This window comes from Nicotiana tabacum, chromosome 5, assembly GCF_000715075.1.
Source record: "Nicotiana tabacum cultivar K326 chromosome 5, ASM71507v2, whole genome shotgun sequence".
Classification (NCBI taxonomy): domain Eukaryota; kingdom Viridiplantae; phylum Streptophyta; class Magnoliopsida; order Solanales; family Solanaceae; genus Nicotiana; species Nicotiana tabacum.
This window is the reverse complement of record NC_134084.1, coordinates 1606876-1625899: the sequence shown is the minus strand read 5'-3', so window position 1 is coordinate 1625899 and position 19024 is coordinate 1606876. Positions and strand designations below refer to the sequence as shown.

Genomic DNA, 19024 nt, shown 5'->3' with positions numbered 1-19024 from the left:
TCATTTTTCAATAGAATCACACTCTTTCAATTGCCTTTTAACATATTTTCCCTCTCTTCTCTTAGAAAAAAAATAAGAGTATATAATAGTAGAAGAAGAAGAAGCAAAAAATCTGGAGAAAATTTGAACAAAAATGGCAGAACCAGAAGAAAAAATTACTTCAAAATATCTGCCAACAAAGTCAAAGGAGTTTTCTCCTCCTCCTCCACCGCAACAATCACCGTACACGGCGGCGGCGAGAGAATCAACGACGATGATGATGGATCTCGATCTCGATATCGACGCTTCCTGGTCGTTTGATCAGATTTTCGCTGCGGCAGCAGCTGTTTCGTCTAATCCTGCCTCGCCATTTCTTCCTTGTTCTCCTCTTTGGGCATTTTCCGATGATATTGACGAAAAACCTGCCGGAAATTCATTCTCCGGTGCTCTCCGTCTCTCCAGTCACCCTAGATTTGGTGCTACTTGTATGTAAGCCTTTGAGTTTAAGCTGTTTTTCCTTGATAATATTTGAAGAATTTTGTAGGAAAGTTACTGTTGACTTGCTATTTTTGCATAGAGTTTAAGTTATATATACTTACAATGTAAAAAATATTTGTATATTCATGTCATTTATTAGATAATTACAGGTAAATTTGTACATAATCATTAATTAATAATCTGATAGAATGATAACTAAACTTCTATCATAGGTTAAAATTCACTGATAATATTTGAAGAACTTTATGTTACGTTAGTTGACTTTTTAGTCTTGCTTTAAAATCGGTGACTTTTTGGACATTCAAATTTTATGGAGTTTGTTTTAAGCTTTCCAACAACGGTCTTTTGCTATTTTTTTTTGCAGAATTTGTAACTCTTCTCGGAAAAACAGTATCAAACAAATGCAAAAACTTTAAAAAAATTTGCAAAACTTTCTGCAGATATTGAAACAGTGCTTTAGTGGTAACAATTTTATTAAAAAGAAAGATACATTTATTTATTGGTTTAGTGTAAACAATCAGCACACATATTAATTAAAAGAATATGTAGAAATATTTGTTGTCTTTATTAAAGAAAACAGTACAAAGATACTGTGATTTAGTGCAACATTGAACCAGCTACCAAGTCATGTTTTTTTCTTTTTGATGAATTCAGTATTATAAGCAAAAAAATTACTGCACATAGTACTTATCAAAAAAGGAAAAAGATTACTTCACATAGCAAAACAATTAAAACTATGCTGTCACTCTTCTGTAAGTTATTTTTCCAACAACATAGAATGTTGATGTACAAAAGTTAAACTTTTTTCCATCTTAAACTTTATAATGACTAGATGTAGTCTGTCCATAATTAGATTCTCCAAGAGTCGCTGTACTTTGTGATTTATGAAGTTATCTTTACTTGGTCCCCATTAAAAGAATAAACAAGTTGAATGTGCATCATTGGCTGGTCACACACAATGAAAGAATCATCTATTTGCCTTTCATTTTTGGAGCAGATACTGATGATCCCGAGGCTACAACTGAAACTGTCTCTGTCAACGCTGATAAAGGACGACTTCCTTCACCAATTTTGGAGCTAGCACCTAGAGATTATCCAAATGGGTCTTGTATAATCAAGGAGAGGATGACACAAGCACTCCGATACTTCAAGGAATCGACGGGAGAGCGAGTTTTAGCTCAGGTTTGGGCACCTGTAAAGGACGCAGGTCGGTATGTACTGACAACTTCAGGACAGCCCTTTGTTCTTGATCCAGATTGTAATGGGCTTCATCAGTATCGAACAGTTTCTCTTATGTATATGTTTGCTGCGGATGGAGAGACTGGTGGAGTTCTTGGACTTCCGGGCCGTGTCTTTCGCCTGAAGTTGCCTGAATGGACACCAAACGTGCAATATTACTCCAGTAAAGAGTTCCCTCGTCTTGATCATGCTCTGCATTACAATGTTCGAGGAACTTTAGCGCTGCCTGTATTTGAACCATCTGGACAATCTTGTCTTGGTGTACTGGAGCTCATAATGACCTCCCAGAAGATTAACTATGCTGCTGAGGTGGATAAAGTATGCAAAGCACTCGAGGTTGGTTCTTTTAACCTTTTTCTAATTCATATCTCAGGTTAGATGTCTTAGCTTTTGGTAATATTGGTCATTGGATATTGTGTTTCTGCATCAACTATAGTAGAATGTTTTTGAAATGTAGCCATTTATTGCATCTATCGCTCCGGTGGAGGCTGAGGTTTTGTTCATTGATGTGTGTTCACAACTTATAAAATTTCATTAAGTCTCTGCCATACATAGCTTTTCAGTCTTTATACAAGTGCTTAATTCAGTTCAAGGGCAAGATAGATAAGCCACTTTACAAGTTAGACATTGTGTCCAGCGTTAATGGCTAACAATGTTTGTTATGAAATGCCTGCAGTGTCATTGTTGTAGCACTTGGTTAAATGCCTTTTGAGTCTTCAATAGCTAAAAGTGGTACTATTTCAAGAGTTAATATCTTGGCTCGGATAGCTTCATATTTGTTGAGGCAACGGCCATCAAACTAAATGATCAGCAGTCCATGTTCCTCGAGTTTACATAACCAGATCCAAGATGATGTAAACAATATTTTTCAACTGCATGGTTTGATCATGAATGAAGTCTCATAAAACTTGTGTGTCAATTCTATGTGCCTATGCTAAGGTCCTGATTGTTAGCCCAAACTTGATGGGGTGTTTGTCACTTGTTGGATCCAAATACGAGAAAAGCTGGTGAGGAAATCCAACAGTGGTTCTAAAAGTGTTACCTCAGTGATTCTTTGGGATATTTTCAGATTCTATTGAGTTTGAAATGATAAATTGGAGAACCTCCCTGTTGAAGATCACCATTATTTTTCGCTTGCCTATGCATTATAGTGGTTATCACTTATCACAATGTATACTTTGCCTATAAAACTTTTAGTCTTCTTCCTTGCATTCAATAGGAAATGTTTGATATGTTTGGCTCATAAAAGGTGCATCTGAACATCCATTCAATGGCATGATACCTATCAGCAAAAGTTGATCCAAATAGTGTGGTTACGTATGTAAGACATTAAAAAGTTTTGAGTAGATAGATGTGTCTTTCATCTAAACCAAATGCATCCATCATCCTTTCCTACTTTTTCTTCTTTCAAGATGAAGTCTCTTTAGTTAATAATTTGTGCTTTCTGCAGACTGTGAATTTGAAAAGTTCGGAGATATTGGACCACCCAAACACTCAGGTAAGGAACAGTTCTGTAAACAATTCTCGTTGTTCAAGTGGTTTTTTCATCATTTTTCTGAACAGGTATATGTGATGGGGTATATGAACCAGATTTGCAATGAAGGCCGGCAGAATGCATTGGTTGAAATCTTGGAGATACTAACTGCGGTATGTGAAACTTACCAATTGCCTCTGGCTCAGACATGGGTTCCGTGCAGGCATCGCAGTGTTCTGGCTGATGGCGGTGGGTTGAAAAAGAGCTGTAGTAGCTTTGATGGAAGCTGCATGGGACAGATCTGTATGTCCACAACGGACGTAGCATTTTATGTGGTTGATGCTCACATGTGGGGTTTCCGTGAGGCCTGTGCAGAACATCACTTGCAAAAGGGACAGGGAGTTGCTGGACGAGCATATGCTTCACAGAAATCATGCTTTTGTGAAGATATTACACAATTTTGCAAAACTGAGTATCCCTTGGTACATTATGCGCGCTTGTTCGGGTTGACCAGTTGTTTTGCAATCTGCTTACGGAGCAGTCACACCGGCAATGATGATTATATTCTGGAATTTTTTCTACCACCGAACTCGGGGGATTACAGCGATCAGCAGGCTTTGCTTAACTCGCTCTTATTGACAATGAAGCAGCACTTCAGGAGTCTCAGCATTGCTTCTGGAGAGGAACTTGAGCATGACTGGAGCTCAGTTGAGATAATTAAGGCTTCCATGGAAGAGAAAATAGATGCGAAGCCTGAATCTGTACCAGCACCGAAATCTCTTCCTCAGCCTACTCGTTTACCAAATGGACGGACACATCTTGATCCATTGGGAGAGCAGCAGTTTTCAGTGGAATCTGATGTTGCAAAGGGTGCAGGGAGCAAAAGTGGCACAGGTGAAGCCCCTAACCACATATCCCCCTCTGACAATAAACCGACGGGAAAGAAATCAGAGAGAAAACGTGGAAAAGCTGAGAAAACAATAAGCTTAGAGGTTTTGCAACAGTATTTTGCTGGAAGTCTTAAGGATGCTGCTAAGAGTCTTGGTGGTATGTTCTCGATTTGAAATGCTTTTTGTTGACCAAAATGCTCATATATGCACGTTTCTTTTCTATTTTTTTTTATAGCTTTTTCTCATTAATGTTCTTGCAACTACAGTTTGCCCTACCACAATGAAACGCATTTGTAGGCAGCATGGAATCTCTAGATGGCCATCTCGCAAGATAAATAAGGTCAACCGTTCACTTTCAAAGCTAAAGTGTGTAATTGAATCCGTTCAAGGAACTGAAGGTGCATTTACTCTTACCTCACTGGCACCAAATTCCCTTCCTACTGCTGTTGGGTCTATTTCTTGGCCTGCTTGTGCTAGTGGTTCCAATCTACCAAGTTCACCATTATCTAAACCTTCAGTATTTCATGAGGAGAAGAATGAGTTCTCCAACCATGGAACACCAGAAAGTCATGAAGAAGCTGAACCCTCAAATCAAATGCTAGGAGGAAGGGTAACCAGGAAGGAGGAATTCATTCCGCAGAATGGTTCTCTGCGTGCTGAAGGCTCACATAAGTCCAGAACTGGGAGTGTATCAAGAGAAGAGAGCGCAGGGACACCTACATCCCAGGGTTCATGCCAAGGCAGTCCTTCCGCTGGAAATGAATTCTCCCCTCAGAACGACCTGGTTAATTCACCAGCACATGAGGCATGCATGAAAGTGGGAGGCTCTCTGGAAGCAGCTCATCAAACCACAACAGAAAATAACTTAGCCGCTGCATTCCTAATACCTAGGCCTTTTATTCCAGAACGTGCTCAGGAGCCGTTTGGGGGAATGCTTGTCGAGGATGCAGGCAGCTCTCATGATCTGAGAAATCTTTGTCCAGCTGGAGACGCTCTGGTTGATGAATGTGTCCCAGAATACGGTTTGCAAAACCCACCATTTTCTGATAAAATTGCCAAGGACCCTGTTTATGTTCCTGCTGACACGCTGCCACAGTATTCTGCCTGGCCTGAAGTGACATTCGTTACAATAAAAGCAGCATATAGGGAAGATATCATAAGATTTCGGCTTTGTTTAAATTCTGGTATAGTTAAGTTGAACGAAGAAGTAGCAAAGAGGCTCAAGTTAGAGCTGGGAACGTTCGACATCAAGTATCGAGATGATGATCTCGAGTTAGTTTCAATTTCTTGTGATGCAGATTTGCAGGAATATGTCGATATCTCATTATCATCTGGTAGCAGTATTGTCAGGTTGTTAGTTCATGATATTATGTCCAACCTAGGGAGCTCATGTGAGAGCTCAGGTAAATGATAATAAGAATTAGGCTGTAAATACATAAAATTAGTCAAACCATTCTTGTAATACTAGGATCTTGTCCATAATATGTGTAAATTTTGATTGACATATTGTCTAAAATTGTAACAAGCTTCCAATTGTATCAATCCTCTGAGGAAATTAGTTGTTTTTTTTTCTTCTTGTTTCTTTTGCTTCCCAACCAAATTCTATTTTTAAAATTTCCTTCTTTTATTCAAGGAGACAACAGATTTTGGATAGACAATTCATTGGATTGACAGTAGGTACCGATAGCAAGGCGTGCGCAAGTTGGTCTGGACAGGTTATGAAAAATAGATAGTAAAAAAAAAAATAAGAAGAAGAAAAGAGAAATTCATCCCATTATTGACGTAAGTGTTCACCTAAACCTGAATATTAAGTAATTAGATATTAAACAGACAAATCACTAGACTTGATTATATCACATCTCAATAATTCATATTATCATATTTGCAGGTCAACTTGTTAGAACATTTCATTTAATATAGTTTGACAATTACATAGATGTATTTTGATCAAGTAAAAGAGGAGTTTGGCGTAACTGGTAAAGTTGTTGTCATGTGACCAAGAGGTCACGAGTTCGAGCCGTGGAAATAGCCTCTTGCAGAAATATAGGGTAAGAATGCGTACGATAGACCCTTGAGGTCGGCCCTTCCCCAAAACCCGCACATCGCGGGAGCTTAGTGCACCGGGCTGCCCTTTATTTTGATCAAGTATTTTAAGCTGCATATCAAACAATACTTTTATCATAAATATAAAACTATAGTAAAACCAACTCATAATACTATGATATTTGCAAGTCAACTTATTAAAATATTTCATTAAACATAATTTAAACAAGTATGCAGATGTATTTTGAGAAGTACTTTAAACAAAATATCAAGCCATACTTTTATCCTAAATATCACGCAAAAACCGTATAATAAGCGCATCTTAGATATTACAAATCTAATAATGAGTCTTGTATTAGTTTCATATCAATATGAACTCAATTTCATATCCCATGAATAACATATTTTAACATCTATAATTAATATATTCATTGCTTTAAGCTAAGTAACTTAATTATACATAAATATCTTAAAAATAAGCATTTGTTAGAGTATAACTTATATATACAAATGTGTAAACAATACTATGAAATCACCTAAAACATAACTATAGCTTATGGGGAGGAATTGAACTTGGAAAATGAGGTAGTTAACATGCTACAATATTAATTTTGTTTTATTTGTCTAAGCTTTAATAGCCAAAATTATTCAATACCTGTTATCGATCGAAATGTGAGCTGACCCGTATACTATCGTCACAAAAAAAAAGTTAAAATTTTATAATAACAATAAGTTTAATTTACTTTTGGCGACTACCAACTACAACACTGGCTTAAGCAAGACAGACATTGACTTACACCTCCCTCAAGAGGATTTTAAGATTTTTTTTTTTTTTTTTTTAATTTTAAAAAAGGATAGAAAAAAACAGTTTTTAGAGAATGGAAAAATAACATATATCATTGATGACTTGTGTGTGTTGTGCCCTTGAATCTTGTTCCTGTGTCTTGTGCTTATAAATACAATTTTATGAGTATATGTTTTGCATTATATGCTACAAATAGTCGTTTTTATGTTGGTTTTCCTGTCCTACCTTTAACAGAGGCGGAGCCAGGACTTCAAGCTTATGGGTTAGGGTTTCTAATTTTTGTAAGTTATTCGGTTCTACATTAGTAATTTATATATATTCAATAAATTTTTTAAGACAAATACAAAGTTTCAACCAAAATTACTGTATTCGGCCGAACCTGCTCTCGGTACTCTAGCTCCGTCCCTACTGCCTTACTAGCACTTCGTGCTGCCCTGCCCTGCCCTATCCCATTTCCATTTCTAGACTTCTCGCATGTATAACCAAACATATATATATATTCTATACTCCCAATAAACTACTTGACTTTTAGCTGCCATGTGTGCATAATCCACAAATATCATTTAAGCTTGATGAATTTTTGGAGAAATATAAATCTTCGATGGTTTTAATAGTATATGGTTCAATATTCAGAGAATAACGGGTACCCCCACCATTCTCAACTTAAATACCAGACTTTTATCAGCAAGTTACAAACCTGTGACGTGCGCCTAACCATATTTAAACTTTGATAATAAGATTAGAGAAACAAAGAATTACTATCACAGTAGATGGAAGTTGTTGCTGCTTATTGTTATTTATTGTCTGTGTTCCAACATGGGGGGGGGGGGGATGTGGTCCTAGGAAAGGAAAATGGGCCCATAAGGTAGGGTTAATGGCCCAAAATAACTAGAATATGGGCCTTATTAACACTAAGTTAAACACTAGCTTCATTGCTTGTGTTTTTGGTGACTCCAGAGACTGTCTTCTCAACCAAATCCAGTTTTCCTTGGGCTTTTCTTTCTGCTATCTGTCTCATAGTAGCATAAAGCAGCAGTTGGACGAGGCCGAGCACCGTTCCAATCAGATTTGGCGTCTGAAATGAAGAATTGGACTTTTTTGAAAATTCGATATGCATTTAACTTATATACATTGACAGTATATAATAGCAATAGATAACCTCAAAGAATTAGTTGAAGAAATACTTACAAGAATGTAGACGTCGAGACGAATGAGGGCATAAGTAGTCCAGCTAGCGCTGCAGAGAAAGGAGAAAAAGGAAAGGAAGAACGGCATGTACTCCACACTTTTGGTTTTGATCACCAATTTCTACAATAGTAAAATTTATGTTTTTCTACTCGTCATGATAGCTTCATTTAAACTCATCTCAAACTAATATTATATAAAATAAAAGTCATAATACATAAATAGGCCCTTAAAGTTGGCCTCAACTGGCAAGTACGCTCTTCAATTTTGGATGTGCGCAAGTAGGCACCTCAATTTGTATAACGTTGAACATGTAAACACAAATGTTGTCGTGAAACAGACGTGACACATAAATTTTGGAGGTGTTTCCTTGATCATTTTGTAAGTTGGAGTGTTCAACTGATAAAGTGTAGACAAGTTGAGGTGCCTACTAGTGCACACCCAAAGTTGGAGGGCATACTTGACCGCTGAGGCCAAATTTGAGGGCCTATTTATGTATTATGCCAAAATAAAAAACATCAAAAGTTCTATATATTTTCTACTGACGTAAGATAAATTATTTACGTACCATGATGGCCAAAGGAGAACCATACATCAAAATATTTCCCACCATGCAAATATTACCAACAATTGTAGACCTTTTTTCATGGCTATGGACTAGAGTTATGACAAGAATGGCAATTAAACCAATGAACATGATTTCACTTAGGACAATGAAGAAAACTTTCATCCTTTGCTTCCTTTCAGAGTACAGCACGAATAGCGTCAAGTACACTATCTCAATGCCAAGTCCAATGCCATTAATGGTCATTATAAGAATGCCCCCATGTGGTTGAATCCATGGAAGTCCATACAAAAGCCAAAGGCCACAGTTTAGGAATGTTGCAATGTATGGAAATGGTGAGAACTTCTCCATTGATTTCTTCTTCCATGTATGAATAAATGTTGGCCTAATCAAAAGGTTAAAAAGTTTATCACTAAGAGGTTAAGTCAAATACTAAAGGCAGCCGGGTGCACTAAGCTCTCGCTATACGCCGGGTCCGGAGAAGGTAAACCACAAAGGTCTATTGTATGCAGAATTACCCTACATTTCTGCAAGAGGCTGTTTCCACGGCTTGAACCCGTGACCTCCTGGTTACATGACAATAACTTTACCAGTTATGTCAAGGTTCCCCTTCAAAGATTAAAGCACATAATTGAGTTTACCTCTTATATCACTTTTGTTATCTTGTGGTAATCATCAATTAAATTCTTTATACTGTCTGTATATATATGTAAAATCAATAATAATCTGTTCAATGCATGCTTTTTTTTGGGGCGGGGGAAGGGATATTTTATGTATATATCTCGTAAAATTGATCTAATATTATCTGTTGGCCGTCATGCTCTAAAAATATTGAATAATGCACTTTGAATGCCGCTTTATTTATCCAAAGGAACATAAATCGATTCCCACCTCGTACTTTTTTCTCACTTTTTTAGTGGTGTACTCATGTTCTAAAAATCCTAAATCCGCCCGTGACTGTCATGATATATGTATTCTTTATCTTGAGAACTCAAAGAAAACAGTGGAGTTAACATGGGAAAAGCTTACTTACAATGGTGATAAAAACAAGATGAGTGCAACAGTACTCCCTGAAAATTGAAAAAACATAGAAAAATTCATGTATAACAGGACTTTGCCCAAAAAAATAAATAGTGAGAAACAATTCGTGTGTGTGTGTGTGTGTTAATTATGTGTACTTTTTTTGGGGGGCAAGAAAATTAAACTGACCAAAAACACCAACAGCAAAACGAGCATTATCTCTATCAAAAACCATGGCTGTGAAGAGAAAGAAGAACAAATACTAGAACAAGAAAATGTAAGAGGAATGAAATGGAGAGTGACAAACTTAATTATAATGGATTTAGTTAAAGTTATATACATCTACAGGTAAGAATTTTTACTCTGATGTAATAGGTTATTTATAATAAGTCAAAGTTACTTTTTTTTTTCCTTTTGTTTACACTGAATTCAAGGCCAAACTTATCCTTATCCTCAGTCCATTAGCATGGATTGCACTAGGAGTAATTCCCTCATTGTTTCCATTGATTAGTACTTCCTCCTTTCACTTTGATTGTTCACTTTTGAGTTTTTGCTCCCTTTAAAAAAAAAAAATAAATGAAGTATATATTTTATAATTCTATCCATAATAACGATAGTATTTTTCAAAAATTTTGAAAAATACCATTTCCTAAACGTCTTGAGAAATAATTTGGAGAATGCGTAATTAATGATAAGAGTAAAGCATGAAAAAAAAAGATTGTCATTTTCTTTATTAAGTAGAGTGGACAAGTAAAAGTGATAAAATATACTTTTAGTATAGTAAACAAGTAAAAGTGAAGGGAGTGAGTACATTTTTTCTTTTGGATTTGAATTACCTTTACTAATTTCATAAATATATTATAGGAAATTGGCTACATTGAAAAAACAAATCAAATACATAAGGAATGTGCAAAAAAAAAATTACATAATTAATATCCTAAAAAACGCATGAATATATAGTACCAACATCATGCACCTGCTAATTTCTAGAAATTCAAACTTATTATTAACATACAACAACAACAATAACAACAACAACAACGACCCAGTATAATCTTACAAGTGGGGACTGGGGAGGGTAATATGTACGCAGACCTTACCTCTACCCCGAAGGGTAGAGAGGCTGTTTCCAGGAGACCCTCGGCTCAAAAAAGCAATAGGAGATGATATATTAGTACCATAAAAATGCGTAATAAAAATAACAACAATATATAAGAGATATGAAATATGAAATACAGAATACGAAATACGAAATACGAAATAGATGGCTGGTATAGTACAACTAGAAGGTAAAGCCCTGCATCAATAGACGACCAATGACATTCCTAGTCTAACTCCTAACTGGATAGTCTCACTCTATTGTGCTGTAGAAATATTCACACTCTCCCCTAACCTACAACCTTAATGCTCGACCTCCAAAATTCCCTATCAAGGGCCATGTCCTCAGTAATCCTAAGTCGCGCCATGTCCTGTCTGATCACCTCTCCCCAATATTTCTTAGGTCTTCCTCTACCTCTCCGCGTGCCCACTACAGCCAGTCGCTCACACCTCCTCACCGGTGCATCAGTGCTCCTCCTCTGAATGTGCCCGAACCATCTGAGTCTTACTTCCCGCATCTTGTCCTCCATGGGGGCCACACTCACCTTCTCTCGAATATCTTCATTCCTAATCTTATCCATCCTTGTATGCCCGCACATCCACCTCAACATCCTCATCTCTGCTACTTTCATCTTCTGGATGTGTGAGTTCTTTACCGGCCAATAAATATACTGTTCCAATAAAATTATCCAAGTTTTCCTGTGATGATCCTCCAGCTCGTATTGCATTCTCTAACATCTTTTTCACTTTCTTGATTGCATTTCTAAATTCATCACTTGATTTTCCATACATTAAATGGTGTATTTTCTCCAATACTTCGTCCTTAGTGATTTGATTTTTATCGCACAAATTAAGTCCGATCTTCCAATCATCAACGACTAATTTTCGATTAGTGAATTGATCAGTGAGCAAAGGGAAACAAAGCAACGGAACTTGACACCAAATAGCTTCCAAAATAGAGTTCCAACCACAATGAGTCAAGAATCCTCCGATTGCTGTATGAGTCAACACTTGTTTCTGACAACACCAAGGTATGATCAAACCACGACCATGAGTTTCACTTTGAAAGTCTTCCGGTAATGGATTCGGGTCATCGGAGCTGACAATATCGGGTCGGAGCACCCAAATAAAACTAACTTTACTTAATAATAAACCATAAGCTATTTCAAGAAGATTATTTTTGTTAAGATGGGCATAGCTACCAAATGACACGTACAAGACTGTTGCATGTTGTTGTAGGTCGAGCCAATGGGTGCAGTCGAACTCGGACCACATGCTAGTAGCCACGTCAATCTTGTTGAACTCGGGTGGAAAAACGGGACCTATCGCAAAAAATGATTTTTCAACTTGTAAAGCTGATATGGTCTCGGGTTCGAGCTCTTGGATAGTGTTACATAAAATAAAGTCAGCACTTCTTACATCTTCAAAGGCATTAGAAATAATTTGATGACATATTGAGGTTGTGTCTGTTTCTTGAAGATATGACATTAGATCCTTTGGTCTGATTGATTGGACTCCTGGTATGTAGTCAATCACGTCCTCACTTTTGTCTGTTGTCAATAGCAAAAGAAACAAGAATAAAAGTTTACTGAACATTTTAGTAGAAAACTAAACGAATTGCAGTAGTGAAATTGTCATAAAAATAGGTTCGTTATATATTTCTACTATGGAAAATGGCTAAATATACCCATGTACTATGAGAAAAGGTTTAAATATACTCTTCGTTATACTTTGGGTCTAAATATACTCATGTACTATGAGAAAAGGTTTAAATATACTCTTCGTTATACTTTGGGTCTAAATATACTACTGTTAGGAGCACTGAGGTAGCATGTCACGTGACATCTACTGTAACAACCCGACTGGTCGTTTTGGGAATCTGCACTTCACTCGGTGTTTGAAGGCTTGGGTATCTCCACATGATGTATTATGACTTGCGTAAATCGTCGGTATGAGTTTTCGGGTTGTCCGGAATCGATTTGGAAGAATGAACTTCGAGAGTTGAGTATTAAGTTGGAAGAGTTGACCAAGTTTGACTTTTTAGCATTTGACCTCAGAATGGAGTTTCGTCAGTTCCGCTAGCTTCGTTGGGTGATTTTGGACTTAAGAGCTCGTCCGGATTGTGATTTGGAGGTCCGTAGTTGAATTTGACGCAAAATGGCAAAAATTGGATTTTTGGGAAGTTTGACCGGGAGTGGACTTTTTGATATCGGGGTCGAAATTCAATTTCGGAAGTTGGAATAGGTCTATAATGTCAAGTGTGACATATGTGCGAAATTTGAGGTCAATCGGAGCTGAATTGGTAGGTTTCGACATCGGTTGTGGAAGTTGAAGTTTCAAATTTTATTGATTTTGACTTGAGGTGTGATTCATCGTTTCGAGGCTGTCATGCGTGAGTTGAAGCTTCGATTGGTTCGTCTTGTCATATGGAACTCGTCTGCAAAGTTTGGCGCCATTCTGAATTGATTTGATAGGTTCGGATGCTTAGTTGTGATTCTAGAAGTTCTTGAAGTCTAATTTGATTTGCATGCGTTTTGGCGTCCGAATCGTGGTTGCAGGAGTTATTTTGATGATTTGAGTGCACGAGCGAGTTCGTGTTGTGTTTTTAGACTTGTGTGCATATTTGGTTTGGAGCCTCGAGGGCTCGGGTGAGTTTCAGATTAGTTCCGGAGTGTTCTTGCATAGTTTTTAATTGTTGTTTCTAGTATTTTCGCATTTGCGAGGTTTGGATCGCAAATGCGGCCATCGCATTTGCGAAGAAACCCCGCATTTGCAAAGCCTGGGTGACTGGGCAGTTTTCGAATTTGCGATGAACCAGCTGCATTTGCGAAGGCTGGTTTTCGCATTTGCGAAGTTTTCTGTTGCAAATGCGACCTCAGCAGGTATCCTCCAGGTTCGCAATTGCGATGTATTCTTCGCAATTGGAGCTTCGCATTTGCGAACTTCCTGTCGCAATTGCGACATCTGTAACCTGTTAAATGCTGAGAATTCCGGGTTTTTGCTTTATTCTTCATATTTTTGAACCCTAGCTTCGAGGTGAGGCGATTTTGAGCGGGGATTTTCATGGAAAATCTTTGGGTAAGTATCTTTAATCAATTTCCAATTATATTTCATGATTTTATACAAAATTTAACATCAAATTCATGGGAAAACTATGAAAAAATTGGGGATTTTGTCAAAGCTTTGAAAAATGAAAATTTGAGATTTGGAGTCGAATAAGACTCGGATTTGAAAACAAAATACATATTTGGACTAGTGAGACTATGGGTAGTCAAGACCTACCCTTGGACCCGGGTTTTGACCGGGCGGACTCGGGGTTTGACTTTTGTTGACTTTTGGGAAATCTAATAAAAATCATAGCTTTATTAATTGGAATTATTTTCTCTTGCATTGTGTGGTGTATTCAAGTCGTCATAGGCTGGAGTGAGTCGGGCGGAGGCGAATTTGTGGAGGAAAAGACTAAATTGAGTGTTGGATTGACCGAATTGAGGTAAGTGTTTTGCCTAGCTTTGTTGAAGGAATTTTTCCTCCTATTTGTCATTGTTTGCTACATGCGAGGGTGATACATATATGAGGTGATGAGCGTATATATATGTGCCAGGGTTAATCATGCTAATGGGGTGGATTATGTTATAATTGTGTGTGTAGAGATTGGTGACATTCTCCTTAATGCCTTACTTGACTCTTAGATATTAAAGACATAATATTAAATAATAGATATCAAGACTTAGTTTGTTATAACTTGGATCACACTTGATGGAAATTGTAAGAATACACTGATGTGTTTAATTCGGTCATCTCTATGTGAAATCATTACTACATTACTACAACCGATATTCATGAGATGCTAGACTCTATACTTGTGTTGTGAATCATGTATGAGATTTGTGAAAGTATTTGAATAATATGGTTCCTGAAGGTTATTGAATCATTGTTGACTTGAAAAGTTGTAATTGGGAATTGTTTGAAATATCCGTTAAAACACTCTCCTTGATGTCAGTTATGCTTCCTGCCTTGTTTGTTGCTGTTATATATGCTTGGTAAGGAAGAGTGTAAAGCACGAAGGGTGATGCCGCGCCATGCTTTATACATTATCATGTGAGGGAGAGTGTAAAGCACGAAGGGCGATGCCGTGCCATATTATTGAGAGTAAAAGCATGAAGGGTGATGTTGTGCCTATCATTGAGAGTGAAAGCACGAAGGATGATACCGTGTCATTTCATTTATATTGTTATGCTTGTATGTTATAGTGAGGTCATGGCACAAAGGGTGTTTCCGTGCAGGTGAGGACGAGGGACATGCATTATGATGTGGTATCTGCTTTCCCGTATATACATTTGTGCCCTTACCTTGAGCTGTTATTGTTGTACTTACATATTTTGTGTGACTTGTCGCTATTGTCCTGTACCTAGCTTTTATCTCTATTGTTGTTGCACTGTCCATTTCTTTTACTTGCCTAATTTGCGAATACCGTGCCTACTTCCTGCTTTTATAATTATACTCATGTTGTATTTATTCTGTTGCACTTTAGTTTAAGTCTTTCACCATGCTAGCCATTCATGCCTTATTCGTTAACTTATGAAGATCATGCGTTTCCATCTAAATTGTTATAATTGTACTTAGGCCTCCAATATACTAGTTAATTGAAGTTAATATACCTTGCTTTCCAGTTGTTGTTATTACTCATGTGCTTTCCGTTTAGTTCTTTATTGTTTCCCACATGTATATCCTTGTCCATTGTTGTTATTTACGTATTCCCTACTTTGTAATTCCTGTCATTGTGTTTCTGTCATATGGTAGGTTACGTTATACGTTCATTTGGAAGGATGAGTTGAACGCACGAGAGGTGTTGTCGTGCTAATTGAAATGTTACATAATCTAATTATACATGGTGAGGATGAGATAAAAGCATGAAGGGTATTACCGTGCCATGTGATTTGACAGTTGGCATTTTGGACATATATCTCATACTTTACTGTGATTCCCTTTTGTAATTATTGACTGTCTCGCCGAGTTGTTTATGATACTTTTATCGGTTATGCTTTGAACTGCTTTTACTGTTAGTCTAATGTACATGTTATAGCAGTAAGCATCTTTTAACTAAAAGCCTCGTCACTACTTCGACGAGGTTAGACAAAATACTTACCAGTATATGGGGTTGGTTGTACTGATACAACACTTCTGCACGTCCCGTGCAAATTTTGGAGTGGAGCTGCTGGTGATGTCGGGTGCTGATTCGGAAGATGTTCGTGCGTTTAGATATAACTGCCACTTGTCCTTGGTAGTTTAGATTACTATTAATCTGTTTATGTAACCTTCAAACAGAACGTGTATTTATTTGTATCAGCTTTGAAATTCCAAATCTTAGAAGCTCATGATTCGTACTACGAGATCTTGGTTAAATATGTAAAGGTTCAGTTAGCTATCCTCTATTTTCTTATTATCTTATTCGTATTGTGTTGTTCATGTTAGTTGGCTTACCTAGCGGTTGAGTTAGGTGTCATCATGACTTGTGATTTTTGGGTCATGACATCTATCTCATCAAATTTTACTGTCTCGTAGGATATATTGGATATCCACCTTGGACAAATTTAACGGAAGAGGGGTATATTTGAACCAATAATATTACAGTAAGGGTCTATTTGGACCCAAAGTATAACGAGGGATATATTTAAAGCTTTTATCATAGTATAAGGGTATATTTGACCCTTTTATGTTTTTAATATATATATATATATATATATATATATATATATATATATATATATATATATATATATATATATATATATATATATATTGAAAATCAATGAAAAAGACGAAAGGCGATTATTCAAATGGAAAATCAATTAAGGCTTGTTTGGTTACCAAAGATTGTTAATACTAATTAATTACATCTTTATAAAAGAATGTTGTATTAGAATAAGAAAAATTTTCTTATATGATAGTTTTTTTCTTTTTTTACTAAAATTACGAAATTGATTTATTGTGAAATGAATAAAAATATCTCTAAAAAGAACATTAAAAATTCTGAATCGATCCTTTTTGCTATCATACTAAAATGTTTCCTTATATCTAGGGGATTCAATAGTTTATATATAACCAGAAAAAAATCGTTGTCTCCCTATTTGCATGTACCATTTTCGATGAAGGAGATTCAATTAAACCCCTCACATGAACCTAGCTCCGCCTCTTCTATTAATTAATATACCTATACACATGAAATTTGTGATTCAGGATTTAACTTTAACCTACCATCATATATATTTGATGCCATATTTTGAAATTCTTCGTTGACTAAGGACATGGTCCTAGACAGGAGGATGTAGAGGTCAAAAATTAGGGTAGAAGGTTCGTAGGTAGTCGAACGTTTCTTTTTGTCTTACTCAGTTCGCTAGCATTAGTGTTAGTACGATATCTTTTATCCATAGATGACTATTACTACATAAAATTTAACTGCATTCTTGGATTCAATCTTATTTCATCTTGTTACTATTCCTACTTGTTGCAATTGCTTTTTCTTTTTCAGTCGTTCTCTAGCCGAGGGTCTATCAGAAACAGCCTCTCTGCCCTTCCAGGGGTAGGGGTAAGGCTGCGTACATCTTACTCTCCCCATACCCTACTTGTAGGAAACTACTGAGTTTGTTGTTGTTGTTGTTGTTGCCGCTCAAATTAAACATATAGGAGAGAAGGAAAATGAACTTAGGGAGGCTTACCAGTACAACCAAAGTGGCCATTTAACTCCAAGAGATGAAGATGATAATAAATGGTAAAAACCAAAGCTGTCTCTGTCCAAAAAGATATGTACAAAAGTCCATATTTCTTGGCCAATTTTCCTGGAAAAACAAAGAAAGAATCAGCAATCAAGCAATTCACAGGAGGATCGATTTTCGATTCCATAATTTTCAGCAAAGCTTCCTCAACATGAGCTGAGAACACATGTAACAAGGCAGACATGAATTGGTCATGGTTCAATGACCGATCGAAATTTAATGGAAGTCCATCAGATACTGTCATGTAACGTATATCTAGCCCGAGACCCTGATAGGTAGAAAATATATCGTCCTGATCGTTCTTTTGAGTGATCTGATAGTGTATAGATTGAGTGTTGATGAAGGTAATAGTGAAGCCTTTTTGTGCAAGCTTGATGGTTAGATTTATTGTGGGAATAACATGGCCTTGTAGTGGATAACATACTAATATTGCATGAGGTTTTGATCTTGAATCTACCATTTTTGGTATAAATTTTGAATTATATGCAAATAGACTAAGGTTGAAGAGGTAATGAAAGAGAACTAAGTTTTGTAATGAGTGACCATTAAGCAAAAATATGCTTTACTTTTGGAAATGATACTATATATAGAGGAAAATGTTATGCAGAATTTTATGCTTGCTATTAGAAGTTAATTTGTGAAGTATAAGTGTAAGTGAAATTAAATGACCATACCCCAAAATTTATTTACTTTAAAAAAATTCATTTTGAAAAAAATACTTTAGTTTCTACCTAACTAACTAGAGGAGGCTAAAGTATAAGAGTTAATTTCTTGAATGGTCATTCAAATTAATAAAATTGTATAGTAAAGTCACTTACCCCCTCCATTTCAATCTATTTGAACTTATTCGAATTAAGAGGATCAAAATTGAGTTCACTGTGAATTCGGACATAGATTCATTAAGTTTTTAAAAATAAAATATACATATTTAGAAACTGTATAAAAAAATACTAGTATAAGTTATAATAGTTAACAATTGAAAATATTTAAAATTTATTTATAAAAAATATCGTCAAAAAAAATCTTATTTGACTCCCCAAATAGTAATACGTTCATTCTTTTAAAATGAAGGGATTATCTTTTTTTTTCTTTTTTGCAACAATAAAATCATCGAACTATTCAAGAGTATATAAAAAAAATAAGTAATGACGTCAAGGAAAAGTATTTAAAAATTTAAAAATAAAACAAATTACCTGGTATTTTTTTTACCTTGTTGGAAAAATTAAAAAATTATGGCTAAATAAGCCATCAGACTTTATATTTATTAATTATATAAGTTCACTTTAATTCTCAAGATTATCCTAGAGAAGGTTATTTTGCTTTTGTTCCTTTTTATTTCGTAATAATGCCAACAGAAATGTTGTCACCAAATGACATAATACCCATATTCAGCTATACTAAAAGACATTTTTTCAAACATCAAAGTCTTTGTATTTTACTTCTATTTAGCCATAT

At 36.1% G+C, this 19024-nt stretch overlaps 2 protein-coding genes across 8 annotated transcripts; one reads left to right on the top strand and one right to left on the bottom strand.

Moving 5' to 3' along the window:
- Window positions 1–5647, top strand: LOC107799923 (protein NLP6). Of its 3 annotated transcripts, none has more exons than XM_016623062.2 (5): window positions 1–464; window positions 1475–2052; window positions 3167–3214; window positions 3280–4237; window positions 4347–5647. In XM_016623062.2, exons 1-5 carry the CDS (start codon window positions 134–136, stop codon window positions 5489–5491), a joined length of 3060 nt encoding a protein of 1019 aa, XP_016478548.1. In that variant the 5' UTR covers window positions 1–133; the 3' UTR covers window positions 5492–5647. The 3 variants fall into 3 exon arrangements, with proteins under 3 accessions (XP_016478548.1, XP_016478549.1, XP_075109341.1); XM_016623063.2 differs by having other exon boundaries at window positions 6–464; window positions 3307–4237; XM_075253240.1 differs by having other exon boundaries at window positions 115–468.
- A 2070-nt stretch (window positions 5648–7717) lies between these two features.
- LOC107799914 (UDP-glycosyltransferase 86A2-like) lies at window positions 7718–18149 on the bottom strand. 5 transcript variants are annotated; one of them, XM_016623053.2, is made up of 7 exons: window positions 17513–18149; window positions 12216–12346; window positions 12013–12118; window positions 9712–9748; window positions 8682–9063; window positions 8117–8236; window positions 7727–8003 (listed from the first exon to the last, which is right to left on the bottom strand). In XM_016623053.2, exons 1-7 carry the CDS (start codon window positions 18027–18029, stop codon window positions 7845–7847), a joined length of 1452 nt encoding a protein of 483 aa, XP_016478539.1. In that variant the 5' UTR covers window positions 18030–18149; the 3' UTR covers window positions 7727–7844. The 5 variants fall into 5 exon arrangements, with proteins under 5 accessions (XP_075109340.1, XP_075109339.1, XP_016478539.1 ...); XM_075253239.1 differs by lacking the exons at window positions 12013–12118; window positions 12216–12346; window positions 17513–18149 and adding an exon at window positions 9888–10179 and having other exon boundaries at window positions 7718–8003; XM_075253238.1 differs by lacking the exons at window positions 12013–12118; window positions 12216–12346 and having other exon boundaries at window positions 7725–8003.
- Window positions 18150–19024: the final 875 nt, after the last annotated feature.